Source organism: Podarcis tiliguerta (genome assembly GCF_965153285.1).
Source record: "Podarcis tiliguerta genome assembly, chromosome: 13".
Lineage (NCBI taxonomy): Eukaryota > Metazoa > Chordata > Lepidosauria > Squamata > Lacertidae > Podarcis > Podarcis tiliguerta.
The window spans coordinates 13628814-13647417 of NC_139546.1; the positions used below are offsets into that span (position 1 = coordinate 13628814).

An 18604-nucleotide genomic window follows, 5' to 3' on the forward strand; every position below is an offset into this window, starting at 1 on the left:
TGGACTGCAGTTTCCATCAGCCCAATGGTCAGGGTTGATGGGAGATATAGTCTAGCAAGATCTGAAGGGTCACCATTCCCCAACCTCTATTTTAAAATACCGTATTTTTTGCTCTATAGGACGCACCGACAATAGGATGCACCTTGTTTTAGAGGGGGGAGAACAAGAAAAAAAACTCTCCTCCTCTCTGCCCAGCGCCCCTTCAGCGAAGCGGCAGGAGGCGCTGCACAGAGAGGGGGAGAATTTCCCCCCTCTTGTTTTCCCCCTCTAAAACAAGGTGCCATTTAAGGTGCATTCAGTCGCCTTCAGGTGGCTACCTTGGAAGTCTGGAGAGCAAGAGGGGTCGATGCGCACCGACCCCTCTCACTCTCCAGGCTTCAGGTTCCTTTCGACCTGCTCTTTGGGGCTGGCGGGGGGAAGCCCACCACCAGCCCCAAAGAGCAGGTCGGGGAGCAGCGGAAAGGCACGCAGCGGAGAGGCTCCTGCCATAGCCGCGCGTTGCCTCTCCAGCAGGGAGAGGGTCACGGGGCTATGGCTTCTTCGCTCCATAGGACGCGCACACATTTCTCCTTCATTTTTGAAGGGGAAAAAGTGTGTCCTATAGAGCGAAAATACGGTAATCTAGTCGTTCGCGGAGCATGTTGTAATATTCGTAATACAACAGCTTGGGGTCATCCACTGCAGCTGACTATCGGAACATCCAAAAGGATGGACTTCACACAGCACATAGTTTAATTCTGGAAGAGGCCACCACAAAATGTGGTGGTGGCCACCATCTTGGATGATTTCAAAAGAAGATTAGGCAAATTCATGGAGGATAAGGCTATCAGTACCTACTAGTTATGATTATTATATACTACCTTAGTATTGGAGGCAGTAAGTCCCCAGTTGCTGGGGATCACAAGTGCGAGAAGGCTATTGTGCTCATGTTGTGCTTATGGGCTTCCCATTGGTCAGCCACTGTGAGAGCAGAGTGCTGGACTTGGTGGGCCTTTGGTCTGATCCAGCAGGGCTTCTACGTTCTTGTTAAATGCTGTGTGAAGGGGTAACAGCACTGTGTTTAATGAACTTGAAGGAGGGCCCTTCTACGTGGATGTCTTTCACATTGATTTCACACAGTGAGATAGGCAGGTACAAGTCCACCTCCCAGTTTACCTTATCTAGGGTGGCTTTCTCTGTTGACCCTTCTCTTCAGCTGTTATGGGAAGAAGAGACAAAAGGTTTTTCAGCCACTTCAGCAATTAACTCCACAAGTCCTACATGTTTCTGCTCAGAAGTAAGCCCAATTTCCTGCAGTAGGACTTACTCCCAGATAAGTGCAAGTAGGATTGCACCCTAAATCAGATCTAAGCAAGCAAGTTTCCACTTTTATATTGGCTTGGATGTGTCTGTTTGGAGTAAGCTGAACACTACAAACTTGCTTCTATAAATACATTATTTTGCTGTGATGAATTCTGATTTCTTGGGTTTAATAATTCACAGTTTAAAACATGCATGCATAGTTTTGGATGGTGGTTTGGCGCTTGATGAGGCTTGTAAAATATTCCAAATATTTCCCCAACTATTATTGGTGCTACGGTGACCAGGCGAATGCGATTCTGTCAGCCTTATTCAAAACCCCTCCTTTTACACCAGGTAACAGAAATGAGTGGTCACTTCCTCTCCTGAGGACAGAAGTGTTTTGCTGAATCTGGGTTCCAATCCCCATTCATCTTGAGCTTGCTCTGTTGCAATTTATTGCTACTCTATTGATCACCTGTGTCAAATGGGAAGAGTACCTTCCCGAGTTTCTGGGTGGAGAACGAGAGAAGATGGCAACATTTTCAATATGCAACAGTGTGCCAGATAAATGCTACACAAACATCTTATCAACTGTTGCAATTTAATAGGCATTTTGGTTGCAATCATTTGTACACCAGACACCCACGTGTTGTGGAACTCCAGTCCCCATGAGCCAAGGGGCATGGCCAGAGGGTTGATGGGCATTGTCCAACATCTGGAGGACTGCAAATTCCACGTTTCCCACCTGTGCCCTAAAGGTGTTTGCTAGCTGTGGTTGATAAAATGGCCCCAGATAACTGGTGGGGCATTTATTGAGTAGCACAGGCATAGGCAAATTTGGCCCTCCAGACGTTTTGGGACTACAACTCCCATCATCCCTAGCTAACAGGACCAATGGTCAGGGATGATGGGGAATGTAGTCTCAAAACATCTGGAGGGCCGAGTTTGCCTATGCCTGGCAGAGCCCACCTCCTGTGGACTGGGAACAATGCTGGCTGTTCAGGAATCTTAAAACAGAATTGTCTACAGTATATATGCATGTACTGGTCTGTGAGAGGGGGCTGGATTATTCAGTGGTGTGAATATTAGCGCCATGCATAACTTACATGAGCAAAGTGCCCCCTTCGCCAGGACTTTCACATTCCCTGTGATAAATATGGCAGTGTTGTCCTATGTGTCATCCATACACTCTGTGAAACCACACCTCACTCTCGGATTATTGGATATTCCTCTGCCTCTGCTAAGCATGAGACAAAATGCAGTAGCAAGTAGAGAGAATGTCAACTTTGGCAACGTGTCTTGCTCAGCAGGAAACTGGAGGGCACAGGAGACCTGGATTATTTTTGTGTGTGTGTGTAGGGCTTGATGAATTGAGTAAAGAAACTGGACGGCTTGAATTTACAAGCAGTGCTTTTACTTGCTGCAGCTGACCTGTAATTTTGTAATATTGATTTAATGGCGTATGTTGTTGCAACTGCATTATTCAATTTGTTTTAAGTTGCCTCAAGTAAAAGGAAAGTCGCCAGGCAAATGCAGTGAATAAAAAGGAATAGCTTTGACCAATCCTGCCAAATCGGTTGGGTAGGTTTGTGTTGAACAGAGGGGTCACATAGTTGTTAATCTGTGGGATTTCTTGTTGCCAGAGGTGATGCTGGCCACCAGCATAAAAGGCTTAAAGATAATTAGATGCATTTATGGGTGGCGCTGTGGGTTAAACCACAGAGCCTAGGACTTGCCGATCAGAAGGTCGGCGGTTCGAATCCCCGCGACGGGGTGAGCTCCCGTTGCTCGGTCCCTGCTCCTGCCAACCTAGCAGTTCGAAAGCACATCAAAGTGCAAGTAGATAAATAGGTACCGCTCCAGCGGGAAGGTAAACGGCATTTCCGTGCGCTGCTCTGGTTCGCCAGAAGCGGCTTAGTCATGCTGGCCACATGATCCGCAAGCTGTACGCCGGCTCCCTCGGCCAATAAAGCGAGATGAGCGCCGCAACCCCAGAGTCGGTCACGCCTGGACCTAATGGTCAGGGGTCCCTTTACCTTTACCTCTTTATGGGTATGCAACTATTAGTCCCAACAGCTCAATAGAGCCTCCACGTGGCAGGGGTAGGATACCTCAGATTGCTGGGGGGAAACCACAGTTCTTGCCACTCTGCCCTTCATGGAGGTTCCTGGCTATCCCCTGTCAGACATGGAAGAGCCTTGCTATTTGCCCCTTTAGTGTGGCTCAGAGTTGGCAGTTCACAGAAACGGTTTGACTTCTTAGTCATTTGGCTCTTCTCAGGAAACAAATTGTGTGGATTTCTTTATTGTGGTTATTATTATTGTTGTTGTTGCTATCATTATCATTATTATTACAGTGGTACCTCAGGTTAAGTACTTAATTCGTTCCGGAGGTCCGTACTTAACCTGAAACTGTTCTTAACCTGAAGCACGACTTTAGTTAATGGGGCCTCCTGCTGCCGCCGCGCCGCCGGAGCACGATTTCTGTTCTCATCCTGAAGCAAAGTTCTTAACCTGAAGCACTATTTCTGGGTTAGCGGAGTCTGTAACCTGAAGCGTATGTAACCTGAAGCGTATGTAACCTGAGGTACCACTGTAATTTGATTTATATACCACCTTTTTTCAAAAGATCCCAGGGCGGTGCACAACATGAAGAACATATTTTACGGTGCATAAAAATAAGAAGCATAATAGTAGACAGCAGACGAGAATGGTCTGCAGGACAAACTAGCAGCTGCTCTCCAGGGTCTCAGGCAAAGGGGTCTTTTCCAACTTTGGTAGCTGACCTGGTAATGCTGGGAAGTGAAAGTCTGCCTTTTCTGCATTCAAAGTCATTTTTATGTCACTGAGCGACATAATCTTCTCTTAATTTCGCAAGAATAAGCATGAAGTGTGCTGCCAATTTAATTTGTCTGAATTAATTTTAAGATGTATTTTAATTAATTGATGCCTGTTTTTATGTATACTGTGTTATTAAATGATGTTAGCTGCTCTGAGCCCAGCTCCGGCCAGAGAGGGCTGGGTACAAATAAAACTTATTATTATTATTATTATTATTATTTATTATTATACTGAGGGGCAGTTATGAAGCATGGGTAGGTCTTCAAAGGGCCTGTTGCCAATACAGTGGTACTTCGGGTTACAGACACTTCAGGTTACATACGCTTGAGGTTACAGACTCCGCTAATCCAGAAATATTACCTCAGGTTAAGAACTTTGCTTCAGGATGAGAACAGAAATCGTGCTCCGGCAGCGCGGCAGCAGCAGGAGGCCCCATTAGCTATAGTGGTGCTTCAGGTTAAGAACAGTTTCAGGTTAAGAATGGACCTCCGGAACGAATTAAGTACTTAATCTGAGAGCTGAAGGGCACTGCTGTCATTTGATGGTATACACAATGTTAGAAGATGAGCGATAAGTAGGCCTGAGATGGTGAATGAATGAATAAGTTTATTACGGTCATAGACCAGAAGAAAAGAAAAAAGCATAAAAACAACAGTAGTTTACGAGGGAATGATGGTGTCAATTAAAAGTTGTAAAATTATACATAAAAACAATACACATATGCACACACACCCACACACACGCACATATATACTCATATATGCGCTACAATATATGTGTAGACTTTAAAAAAGGGGGGGGGCTTGTCCAAGGGTCAGATCTTTTACTTTTTTACAACTAATGCCCTCCGCTTGATCGCGGCCGCAGAAAACTTGGCCACTTTCAGTGTTACTTCTGGGTTTTTATCTCCTAGTAGGATTTTCAGCCGCTGAGATTCAGATCGACCTGGGAATTTCTGAACGATAGGGGAGATAAACAGTGACCTGATATCCCCGTAGAGGTCGCAGTGTAACAACACATGTGAAGCCGTTTCCGCCTCCTTCAGACCACATGGGCAAACTCGTTCGGCATAGGGTGTGCCCTCGTATCTGCCCTTTAGTAAGGCAGATGGCAGTACATCAAATCTGGTAAGGGTAAACGCCCGCCTATATTTTGCGATTTGTAGATCCAGCAGATATGGGGTTAGATTAAACCCTTTTCCATAATCTTGGATAGCTGGATATTTATCTATCTTGCTCATATGGTCCTGAAGCTCTATATCTCCTATTCGCTGGCTCACCATCATTTTAGCCTTTTCAAAACCTGCGGCTATAAGTTCCTGTGGGGAAAGCCCCAGGCCCTTCAATTTTTCATAAAGCGACAATCTCCATTTAGACTGGAACGGGTCTAGTAAAGTCAATGGAGCCACTCCCACTGGGAAAAATATGAGTTTTAGCCAGAAGTGAATCTTCAGGATCCATATCCTGGCATTAATAGGGAGTTGACCTACCTCCAGCCTAATGGCAGTGTTGGAGACACAGGTAGGTAACCCTAGTAGGGAGCGGTAAAATTTAGTTTGTACAGATTCCAGGGACTTGAGTTTTTGGCAATTAAATATCTGGGTGCCATACATCAGTTGTGGAAGTATTTTTGCAACAAAGACCTGGGAGGCGGCAGGAACATATTGACCTCCTTTTCTGTAAAAGAATCTTATGATAGCTCTAAAAGATCTTTGCGCATTTACAATGGAATTCTTAATCTGATGGCACCAAGATCCCTTCTCATCAAAAATTATTCCAAGATATCTAAAAGATGTTACTTGCTCAATAGGTTGGTTATTAATTTTCCATTTATGTCGGAGTTTTCTCTTGGGGAACACCATAATTTTTGATTTAGTGTAATTTATTATTAGGTGTTCAGCTTCGCAGTACTCTGTAAGAACTCGTAAAAGTTTTCTTAGACCCACACAAGAGAAGGAAATAAGTGCCGCATCATCTGCGTACAAAAGGACTGGGATTGGTATATTGTTTAGGTTTGGGGAATGAGTACTTGCTTCCTCCATCTTTCCGACTAAGGAGTTTATATAGAAGTTGAATAGAATAGGGGCAAGAACACAGCCTTGCTTGACACCATGGAAACTTTGGATTTCCTTTGATAGGTTCCCATAACGGTCGCATCTAACACGGATCCGAGTATTTTCATGTAGTCTACGGATAAGAAGCAAAAGACGTCTATCGATGTTTGTGGCATTTAATTTTTCCCAAAGTCTGTGCCGGGGTATCGAATCGAAAGCTGATTTGAAATCTATAAAGGCTACATAGAGAGAGCCTCCTTTCTTTGAGGTGTATTTCTCCACTAGATGTTGCAATACCAGTCCTTGGTCTAGAGTTGATCTATGTGCCCTGAAACCAGCCTGGGCTTCCTTTAAGACGTGCTCCTGTTCCAGCCAGTCCGCAAACTTTTCACGTAAGTGAGTTGCATAAAGTTTGCTGATGATGCTTAAGAGACTGATTGGTCTGTAATTGGCTGGATCAAGTTTACAGCCTTTCTTAAATATGGGAACAATGATTGCCAATCCCCAGTCCTCTGGTATTATTGCTGTTTGATCTATGCTGGTGAAAAGGGTGGCAAGGACTGGGGCCCACCAGTCAATATTGGCTTTGAGAAGCTCAGGAGAGATATTATCTGCTCCCGGGGCTTTTCTATGTTTGAGTGCCTGAATAAGCCTCCTAATCTCCGCAACCGACACCGGGGGCCACTCATCACCTGCCGCACACTGTATTAGTGGCTGTGTCAAAGGCAGAGCTGGATATAAAGATTGGAAAAATGCCTCCCAAGTCCCTGCAGGTATAGTATACTCCACTTCTGAGGAAGTAGATCGCACTCCATTTGCTACCAGTCTCCAGAAGGTGGCCGAATCTCTCTCTCTGGATGCATCTATTAGGCATTTCCATTCTCTTTTCTGTGTCAGGAGTTTTTTGTTTTTAATCAGAATTTTATAGTTTCGTTTATCTTCAAACCAGCCCGTGGGGAGTTGGGGTAAATTGGCAGATCTATAATTCTTGTATTTTTTCAGTAAGTTTAGCTTCATGTCCTGACATTCTTGATCAAACCAGGGTTTGGAGTTTTTATATACTGAAGATTGCCTACTTGGCCTGTTCCTTTTTTCCTTCAGGGAATCTTGAAGGAGTGAAATTAACTCCTGAAATAAATTTATCTTTAGTTCATGGCTAGAGGAAGTTATGAGGTTTTCTCTCTTAGTGAGGAATTCCTTTGAGCATAGCCTACTTGAAATTTCCTTATGCAGTTCATCTGTCCATCTGATACGCGAATATCTGAGCTCCAAAGCTGTAGGGCTCGAATGCTCGATTTTCTCAGCGCAGGATAAATCCTTTCCCGCAGCTACGAGTGCACTTAATGGCAGATGGTCACTGTCTAAGCGCTCCTCCACTTTGCATTCCAGAACTTTGTTTTGAAGATCATACGACACGATTATATAGTCAATTGTGGAGGCGCCATTGTTAGATATAAATGTGAATTCTCCGACCTTCTCCCCCTCTGTACGGCCATTTAGTATAACCAAGTCCAACTTGTTGACCAAGTGTAGTAGGCATAAGCCGGCATAATTGCAGCCTTTATCCTTTGAGACTCTAGCTGGTATTGGGTGGGTTTCCTCTATAATGGGGACTGTTTCGTGGAAATGGGCATACAAAGCCTCATCAGATTGTCCAGTTCTGGCATTTAGGTCGCCTGCCACCACTACAGAGGCATCAGGAAATTGATTTGATAGTTTGTCAAGATACTGTTCTAACTGAGCCCAATTGTTTCTTATCAATCTTTTCTCTCTTTGTGGGGGTAGGTATACGTTAATCAGCAGCAAGCTGTGGGTTCTCCACTGTACTTGCACAGCTGTGGCCAGATGGTCTAGTGGGTCTAGTTTTTTAAATATGGCCCTTAGCCTTGTTGAGATTAGGGTAACTAACCCACCTTTAACTCGCCCCCCTCTAGTACTTAATAGACCTGGGAGGGAGAACGCAGAAAAACCATTTAGCTCCACTTCACTTGTGCTCCAGGTCTCCTGGAGAAACACAATGTCATGTCTCTGGATGTATTTAGCAAAGGATTGGTCAGAAACCCTCTTTTGCCAACCTGCAATATTCCAAGTTAGCAAGGCAAGGTTGCACGTTGTCTTGCCAAACATTGATCTTAGTCAATTTGCCTTTAAAAGATTTTTTGGGCCTATCTTTTTATCTGTTAGTTGGATTTCATTCATTTTGGCAATGTCCATAGATGTATTGTCGCCCAGGTACTCAATGGAGTCAATTGAAGGGTGCAGCGTGCTAACATTAGTGATCAGAACTCCTTTTTTTGGCGAATCTACCTTGAGGTGTTCTATTTGACTGATACCAAGTTCATCCTCATCCAGGTATCTCATGCTGGTCCAAGAGCGCGTTGTGGTTGTCATAGGGATGGTTTCCTTCTTAGATGGTAGATTGTTGCTGTCCCTTACGCACTGTGTTAGATCTGTTGCTGTCAGGTTTATCTCTGCAGCTGCAGAGGTATTATAAAGGTAGTCTTTCATGGTTGCCATAAGGATGGTTTCCTTCTTAGATGGTAGTTTGTCCCTTGCGCACTGTGTTAGATCTGTTGTTAACAGGTTTATCTCTGCAATTGCAGAGGTATTATAAGAGTAATCTTTCATGGGGTCTGTCTTGGCTTTTTCAGAGAGGTTCTCTTTCTTTAATTGGTCCGTTGCCGGTTCTTCCTCTCTTACTTTTTCCTGAGCATTCATCTCTGTTAGCTTATTTCTAAGGGTCTCCAATCTTCTCAAGATCTCAGATTGGGCAAGGGAAGGCAACAATCCAAACTGATTTATTAATGCCTTTTCTTCTGGATAGAAGTTATCCGTCCCCTCATTAGGCAGTCTCATCTCCTGTCTTAGTTTCAAGGACCCTTGCTCAGTATGTTCCAGTTTGTCTTTTGAGTGTCCTCTCTCCTCCTTTGGTTTACAAGAAAATCTTATCTCAGCTGTCGTAAACTCATCAGGGAACAATTTCAAACATGTGCTGTTTTCAAAGAATCTTGTTACCGTTATCCTTTTCTTTAACAGCAAATGTCTTGATCTATATATATATTTAGCCAAGATTTGATCTTTGAAGGAGGCAATCACTCGCAGGGAGTATCCATTGTAGAATATGAAATCTACTGAGGTAATGTCCTTTAATTTTATTTTCCCTGGCAGCATATCATCTAAAGTATTCACAAAATGCACCGAGCGTTCTTCCTGTGTAAGGAAGCCCTTTGGCTTCGGGTAGTTAAGAAATGCTAACTTCCTATCTGCCAACATCAGTTTCCATCCTTTATCCTGGGGCAAGTCTTGCCCTGCTACTGGCTCATCTTGAGATCTGCCATAATCAATGGTATGGGGTGAGTCTTCTTTAATATTTATGGATCCTTGGGGTTTCAGCATAGAGCACCCGGGTAGTGATTCCGTTTCCTCACTTGTTTTGTTAGGCAGCGATGATGTTTCTTTCAAAGACTTCAGCTGGATCTTTTTTCCTGGATCCACACTGTTGTTCTCTCTGCTGCCATGTATAGCAGGTTTGTTAGAGTTTGTTTTTGATTTTGTTGGGATCAGCTTATATAGTCTTTTCCAGCATACTTTACATGCACGCCGGTTTATAACAGATTTCCTTGCAATTTTTATGTTCTTACTTTTCTTTTTAATTTCAGCTTTCTTCTTATGGGATCTCTTACTGATGCCTCGCTTCTTTTGATTTACTTCAATAGGAAATTCAGTTTTAGGGACAGATACATACAACCCTATGTCCTTTCCTTGTTGTAAATGATTTTCCGCTGCTGATCCTTGTGTGCACTTGCTGGTCGCTGGTTGCTTTGTATATTCTGGCTCTTGAGGGGTGGTTGGTGGATTGACACCATGAAATTCTGAGCCTTTAGCTTGGAGGGGATAATTTTCCACTAATGTCAGAAGCAGCCCATTTGTTATTGTTAAGTATTTTTTCATAGCTGCCAGATCCAGATTTATAGAGAGCAGCCAGTCCTGAGGATAGCAGTCATTGTTTTCCGTCTGGGAGCCCATAGATGAAGTCTGGGATTTCTGGGAGTTTCGGGTTTCTTCCTGTAGCTCTGAAGATAATATCTCAGCCAAGACTATTTCATGGGCCAGGCTCATTGTATTTCTATTTTGGTTGTTATTCTCCGTGTCCTGTATTCCTCTAGAGAAGGTTGAGTGATCTTGAGCAGCAGAGGGAAAAGGAAGAGCCTCATCCTGCTTCAACTCAACCATCTCAGCCATCTTTTGCCCGTTTCCATTTCCATTCTCGTTGTCCCTTGTATGTAAAAGGTATTGCGTGATTTTACTCTGTTTCTCATAACACTCCTGGAACAATGGGCTTGTCGCTATCCCCAGGTCCCTACGTTTCTTTCTAGTAAGTACCATTTGTAAATCTTTGTTACCAATCAGGGTTATTCTTCCTATTTCAAAAACTATGCCTCTTAGGAAGTCGAAAGCTCCACCCAGCTATAGACTGAGGTCCAGATTGAGGCAAGATTTGGGATAGCTGTTTGTAGTTTGTAATTTGATAGCTTGTAGTTCGGAGCGTAACACGAACTCTGCAGCTAGTTCGGCGGCCATCCACTATGTGGTGATACTTCCGGACGGTGTTGGAAAACTGGGAATAAATCTCTTGAACACAGGGCGAACTCCCCTCTCCGGCAGCCTCCTTCGACTAGCTCTCCTTGTGGTTTCAGTAGAGGCCCCGTTGCTGGAGCTCAGGTTATGAGAGGAGAGCTGTGAGGGCGTGTATGAATCGTAGCTTCGCACTGACGAGCCGCCGGGGAGCATGCAGGAGTAAGACGACGTCTGGCTGGCCACGGGGGGCACGGCCTGCTGCCGCCAGGTGGGAGTCGCGCCTCCGTCCCCCGGGGAAGTTGGCCAAAGTTTGCCCGCGGCTGCTGGCTGGAGCGCCGGCCGGAGGTAGGTGGTGGTGGAGGAGGAGGAGTGGGGCGGGCGCCGGCCTGAGATGGTGTTCTCTGGGTGTATGTGGCAGCAAAGTTGGCATCTGGGTTTAATGGTTAGTCAGACTAGAACCTAGGAGATGAAGGTTCAAATCCCCACTCAGTCATGAAGCTGACTGGGTGACCTTAGGCCAGTCCCAGCCTCTTAACCTACTTCACAAGGTTGTTGTAGGGATTAACTGAGAATGTGGGGTGAACCATGTACTCCTTGGAGAAAAAGGTGGGATATAAACACATTCAATACGCCCTTCTTAAGCTTACCTGCTTAAGGAAGTCGGAGAGGTCGGCGAGATGGAGATGTCAGCTGCCAACCTGGCCACCAGGGATCTCCATGTGGTTGCAATTGGACCCACGACAGTCACAATTATTATTATTATTTATACCCCGCCCATCTGGCTGGGTTTCCCCAGCCACTCTGGGAGGCTGCCAACAGAATATTAAAATACAGTAACCTATTAAACATTAAAAGCTTCCCTAAACAGGGCTGCCTTCAGATGTCTTCTAAAAGTCTGGTACAGTGGTGCCTCGCAAGACGAAATTAATTCGTTCTGCGAGTCTTTTCGTCTTGCGAAGCACGGATATGCATTGACGGTTTCCCATAGGAATGCATTGACGGTTTTAAGAAAAAGGCGCAAGACGTTATCGTCTTGCGAAGCAAGCCCATAGGGAAATTCGTCTTGCGAAGCAACTCAAAAAACTAAAAACTCTTTCGTCTTGTGAGTTTTTCGTCTTGCGAGGCATTCGTCTTGCGAGGTACCACTGTAGTTGTTTATTTCCTTGACATCTGGTGGGAGGGCATTCCACAGGGCTGGTGCCGCTACTGAGAAGGCCCTCTGCCTGGTTCCCTGTGACCTCACTTCTCGCAGTGAGGGAACCACCAGAAGGCCCTCAGAGCTGGACCTCAGTGTCCTGGCAGAATGATGGGGGTGGAGACGCTCCTTCAGGTATACTGGACCGAGGCCATTTAGGGCTTTAAAAGTCAACACCAACACTTTGAATTGTGCCTGGCGCCTGGGGAGTTTCAAACACTGCTAAATGACTGGGCTACTCCTGCTTGAGGGGTCTTGTCATGGCTCTTGAAGTCTCCCAGGATTAACTTCTTGGGAATTCTCAACGCCAAGTAAGGTAAGGTGTTGGGTTGAAATAAAGCAATAAATTGCATCCCCGCCTGTCACGCGGGAGACCGGGGTCCATTGGATGAAGCAGCATAGCAAAATTAATATATATATTATGACAATAGCAGTAAGGAGACTATTCGGTAGTGGTGCGGATAGGGTGCTAAAAGAATCCCTAGTGTGCCCTGCGCCTCCAACACCAGGTGTGAACTCTCAAAAATGGGAAACCCTGTTGTACTAGAAAACTGGCATGGGAGATGGTATTCTGAGAGGGCAAAGTGACATTGCCTCCCTGACCATCGAGCTGGTCTGGTACTGCAATGAAAAATAATTATTCCCAGTTACCTCAGCGAGTCTTTTCTGTTCTATTTGTGTTTCCAGTTGAATCTCTCCTGGGTGTTTTGCAAATTCTCAAATGCCTGAAACTCCTTAACCTGCAGTATAGAGCTGGCAGTGGAATGTATTTTAGCATACTCTGCACTCAGTTCCTATACTATAAAAGGTGATATATATATATATATATATATATATGAGCAAGTTTTTCCACCCTTGTGGTTGAAAGTGGGTGGGTGATGCCTCCTATAATGTAAGGAACTGAAAAAGCTTTCCAGTAGTCAGGGCACGCCCTCAGTCCCTTCCTGTTATAGTCCCTTGAATATTAAATGAGAATAAATCCTACACAAAAGAGAGAGAAATAATTGCATTATAGTGGTACCTCAGGTTAAGTACTTTCTATGAAGGAAATAGGGCGGGTTAAGCACATTTAACAAACTACAGTTCCCATGATTCCATGGGGGAAGCCATGCTTGTTTATGGCGGTACAGTGGTACCTCAGGTTAAGTACTTAATTCGTTCCGGAGGTCCGTTCTTAACCTGAAACTGTTCTTAACCTGAAGCACCACTTTAGCTAAAGGGGCCTCCTGCTGCTGCCGTGCCTCTGGAGCACAATTTCTGTTCTCAACCTGAAGTAAAGTTCTTAACCTGAAGCACTATTTCTTGGTTAGCGGAGTCTGTAACCTGAAGCATATGTAGCCTGAAGCATATGTAACCCAAGGTACCACTGTACTTAGGTTATAGTATTCTGCTTTTCATGACACAGAATTTTGATTGACTGGCTACAGATAAGTTTATTTTTTCTAATGTGGACTGTTTATGTCCATGGAAGAGTGTCATGCAAATCCACAGTGAATGGGTTTTGCCTGTAAAACGGGACTGTCCCAAATTATCTTACAATGTGAGCCTATTCAAACTGGTTTAATATGTGCTGTGGCTAACCATAGTTTCCTGGTTTAGATGAAATGGGAAACTGTGGTTAATCAGAGGCTTCCTAGCTGAATCATGGGTTTAAAAAAGAATTAAAAGTTTATTGGCATAAACGCATACAGAATACAATAAAAATGATAGATACGGTGGGTAAAAATATATGTAAAAGTACAAAAATAAAACACAGATACATGGGTGGGGTAAAAAAACCAATAAACTGCTGAAAGTGCAATGTCATTTTCACTTGTTGCACGAACATAAAAAGATGGGTCAATTCAGTTCTCAAGAAAACCTCTCCACATATTTGTCTGTAAAGCAAGGGGTTTAGTGGGCTGCTCAGTTGAGTTAGCACAGGAGAAAAACGTATGCCATATTGAGTAGAAAGGATCCATTTTTGATGAACCGCTGAGGACTCTCTGGTTTTATGTCAGTTGTTCTGACATTGCAATGTTCCATTCTTTCACTAGCAACTCTTCCTGAGAAGGAAGTGATTTGGACTTCCAATGGGCAGCCACTGGCTGCTGCAAGAAGCATGGGCACAAGAGATTTATGCGTGATAGATGAGTTGGTCCCAAACTCCAAGGGTAGCAGTGCCCGGACACTGAGGTCCAGCGCCGAGGGCCTTCTGGTGGTTCCTTCACTGCAAGAAGCCAAGTTACAGGGAACCGGGCAGAGAGCCTTTTTGGTAGTGGCACCCGCCCTGTGGAATGCCCTCCCACCAGATGTCAAAGAGAAAAATAACTACCAAACTTTTAGAAGACATTCCTAAAAGTTTAAGGAAGCTTTTAATGTTTAATAGGTTATTGTATTTTAGTGTTTTGTTGGAAGCCGCCCAGAGTGGCTGGGGGGACCCAGCCAGATGGGCGGGGTATAAATTATTATTATTATTATTATTATTATTGGGTCTGAGAAAAGTACCTGTGAAGTAATTATGGAGATACAGTGGTACCTTGGTTCTCAAACGCCTTGGTACTCAAACAACTTGGAACCCAAACACTGCAAACCCGGAAGTCAGTGTTCTGGTTTGCGAACTTTTATCGGAAGCTGAACGTGCTCCGTTTTGAGTGTTATGCTGACAATTTGAGTGTTACGCTGACGATTTGAGTGCCAACACTTCCGTCTTGAGTGTTATGCTGAGGTCTGTCTGTTTTTGCTATTTATTTTGCGTTTTTGTTTTTGCGGCTCTTTTTTGTTTTGTTTTTGTGACTGTGTGGAACCCAGTTCAGCTACTGATTGATTGATTGATTGTGTGACTGCAGTACATGGTTCATTGCTTTGATTTTATGGAGCAATGGTCTCATTAGATAGTAAAATTCATGTTAAATGGCTGTTTTAGGGGTTGTTTTTAAAAGTCTGGAACGGATTAATCATTTTGCATTACTTTCTATGGGAAAGCGCGCCTTGGTTTTGGAACGCTTTGGTTTTGGAACGGACTTCCGGAACGGATCAAATTTGAGACCCAAGGTACCACTGTAGTGTCAAAAGTTTGGATCCAGAATCTCTGAACTATGCAGCAATCCTACCACATGTGAAGCAATGGTTCAGCGTGTCCACAACCCTGCCAGCATAAACTGAAGTAGCCTTTGCCAATTCTAACTGGGCGGAGTGGAGTCTGATGCCATCTTAGCAATGTTTTCAATGTGGCTTCCTGTATTCTTACAGAGATGGTTTTAAGTGAGGATCTAGACCGTATTGCTTCCCATACTTGATCCTTTCTCCGAAGGCCCAGATTACTCTCCCACACTGATCGTAGCCCCTGGGAAGAGCCCGATACTTTACTGAGTAGAATTTTGTAGCTATTGGAAGCCCTACCCTTATTATTTAAAGGTAAAGGGACCCCTGACCATTAGATCCAGTTGTGGCCGACTCTTGGGTTGCAGTGCTCATCTCGCTTTATTGGCCGAGGGAGCCAGTGTACAGCTTCCGGATCATGTGGCCAGCATCACTAAGCCACTTCTGGCGAACCAGAGCAGCGCACAGAAATGCCGTTTACCTTCCCGCCGGAGTGGTACCTATTTATCTACTTGCACTTTGACGTGCTTTCGAACTGCTAGGTTGGCAGGAGCAACGGGAGCTCACCCCGTCATGGGGATTCGAACTGCCGACCTTCTGATTGGCAAGTCCTAGGCTCTGTGGTTTAACCCACAGCGCCACCCGTGTCCCTCTCCCTTATTATTTAGGGTCTCATTAATATGAAGTAGTTCAAAGGGAGGAACCATGGCTTGCTGCAAAGGAGGAACAAAGAGGTTGTGTATGTGGACAACATGTTTGTTCACATCCCAGCTGTATATCCATCCAAGCTTGGCCAATGAGTTCATAAGACTGGATTCCAGTTCCCACAAATGCATGGCACGGGCAGCTGTAGCCTCAGGATTGTACCTGCTCAGTAAACGCAGCAGGGAATTCAGTGTAGCAATGCATTAAGCGTGTGGTTGAATATAAATCTGGTTTCTGTTCTGTACAATTCTGCAGGTCCTCACATAGCGCTGACTCTCCCAGTGAAAGTTTAATGGGGTTTATTGGCTCTGCGCTCACAAGTGCCAGCAGTAGAGATGGTTTTCTTTCCCCTCTCCCTTCACTGCCTATTTAGATTTTGTGTTTCTTTTTCAGATTAACGAATTGAGTAATGTCCCTGTCCCAGTTATGTTAATGCCTGATGACTTTAAGGCCTACAGCAAGATTAAGGTGGACAATCATCTTTTCAACAAGTGAGTAATGAACGTAACTTTTGATCTGATTCTTCCCTAGATAGGAACTTCAGTATATAAATAGCTGGTTTCTTTTTACTTGATGTACAATGATGTATCACCCATAATTTCACAGGAGTCACTTTGCAATGGAGGTGAGAGAAACGAGAAGCATAGACCGTAGAGGATCATGGTTTTATATACAATTTCCCACGTGTCTGTCTGTGTACTCTAAACCCTGTTGGTGTGTGGATATGGCTTGGAAGCTGCAGCTCATCTTTTGAAAAAGACAGACCATGGGAAACATTACAACTCCTATTCAGGCCCAGCTGCATATGGCTACTTATAAGTTTTTATGCTTTCAAGCCCAGGTTGATGTTCTGATAACATTTTCAGCCTATCATGGTTTGGGACTTGCATACCTTAAAAGGAGCACCTCCTTCCATAAGTTTATTTTCACTTAACAAAATTTATATATATCAGTTCTTTTTATAAGAAAAGCTCTCAAGTGGTTTGCAAAGATGTAAAATGTCACTTCTACAGGTCTGGATAGGCTCGCCCGCACAAAAGTGTTTTAAGCAGAAGCCGAAAAGAATATGACGAAACTGCCACAGGAAGCAATTGGCAAAACCCTAAAACTAATGATTTTTAATTTGTGGGGGAATGAATGGATTTTAACTGAACAGCACCCGAGGTGTATATGTGTGTTCTTGGGGTGTTTGTGAAGTTCATTGCATATAAATAAACACCCCATATGCTAATGCTATGGTTTTGTGTGTTTCAAATTCATTCCATCATTCAGCCGTTTAAACCTGTGTTAACAAGAGACACAGATGCATCTTGTATTGCATATGGAAAGAGCTCTTACCGCTTTAGCTCAAGATTAGCTTGCCCACAGTTTCCCCTCCCTGCCTCTGGACAGCTGTTATGAAACCAAGGAACACTTAGATTGTGCATTTTGTGGCTACACTGTTCATTAACCTTGCAATTTTTAGCGCTTAGTGCTTTTCAACCGCTTCTGTATATTTTGACCATGACGTTTTGGAATCTGATTTGAGGCCACCTCATTTTGCTTCAGGAGACTGATATATTCAGGGTAGCATCTACTGTACCTTGCAGAAGAAACCAAGAACAGAATAACTTCCCATAGAAGAAAGGACAATATTTGTTTCTGTCTAAATATAGGATTCGGGGTGCAGGAAATTCATTTGCCCAGCATAGGAGTGGGGAACAAACTAGCTGGGGTTAGTATCCTGGGAACACTTAGTTGGGAATTTGACCTGTTGAACACAGTGGGGATTCCAAGTAAAGAGGCGTAATACTGTGCTGCAAATTGGTACCTTGCCATAATATTTGTTCTAGGTGACCACTCCTTGTTGTGCTTATCTTGCAAAAATGTTTCATAGATGTTGATGAAAGGGAAGGAGAATTTCCACTGCCCCTTTTGAGAACTCTTCAAGGGGTTATGCCTTGGTCTTCTGCAGCAGCACACTAGCACTATATTAATTGTACAGTCGTATATTGGAAGTCAAATAGAATCCGTTCTGGAAGTCCGTTTGACTTCCAGAATGTTCGAAAACCAAAGTACGGCTTCTGATAGGCTGCAGGAAACAGGCATGTATGGATTTGCAACGTTTGGGAGCCAAAACGTTCAGGAACTAAGCTGTTCAACTTCCAAGGTATGACTGTACTCTTGTACTATTCCAGAGCAATGGAGCAACTATCTTCAGAAGTACTTTCAACATTTGTGCAAGGGGAGCATGTTGTTAGGATATAGTTCCGTTCCACCTTAAAAGGGAACAGGCATGACTGTTACGTGTCACATGCCTGTTTACTTCCAGCAAGTCTGCTGGGAACTTCCATTTGTATATTGCTTTTGCTTTTAGCTGTTTTGCTGGAGACGAAGGGAGGCAGACATGTTTTCCTTTGTTCCTGAACTATGCTGAATAAATGCCTGTAATTAATGCTTACATCTGCCTCTGTCCGCCACTTCTGCTGTGAGAAGATTTATTCACTCTGCTGATAGAGCTTGCACAAGTCTCTAAACGTATCTGAGGCTTGTGTCGCTGATTGATGCTGTTCCAAGGGAGACCGGTGATCGTCCGGCTGCTGGCTAGTGGCTGGAGCCAGCTAGGAGCCAGCCTGCTGCCCCCGTATCCCTGGCAGTATCCCAACACATGTAATGCACCCCAGTTCAGGTTTATGGGATGGGATCTGGTCAGACATGTGCTGGTATAGGTGCCATAACTTCTGCAGCACATTAAGATATCTGGCTGGCACATACCCACCAATGTGACTCTGCAGAGACACAAGGGGGAAAGGCCTTTACTTGGTACAGATGTAAATGGATCTGGTTGCTATATAAGATTAAGCCAGTGTCTTCTGAAAAGCTGAGGGTTAT

The 18604-nt window shown here is 44.2% G+C and overlaps 1 protein-coding gene across 2 annotated transcripts in view; it reads left to right on the forward strand.

Annotated features, from left to right (window-relative positions):
- Positions 1 to 18604, forward strand: part of PIP4K2B (phosphatidylinositol-5-phosphate 4-kinase type 2 beta) — a 50236-nt gene that overhangs the window by 1444 nt on the left and 30188 nt on the right. For both annotated transcript variants that reach the window (XM_083407882.1, XM_083407883.1), the window contains exon 2: positions 16127 to 16224. In XM_083407882.1, the coding sequence (XP_083264008.1) occupies positions 16127 to 16224 (98 nt within the window). The remainder of the gene's footprint in view (positions 1 to 16126; positions 16225 to 18604) is intronic.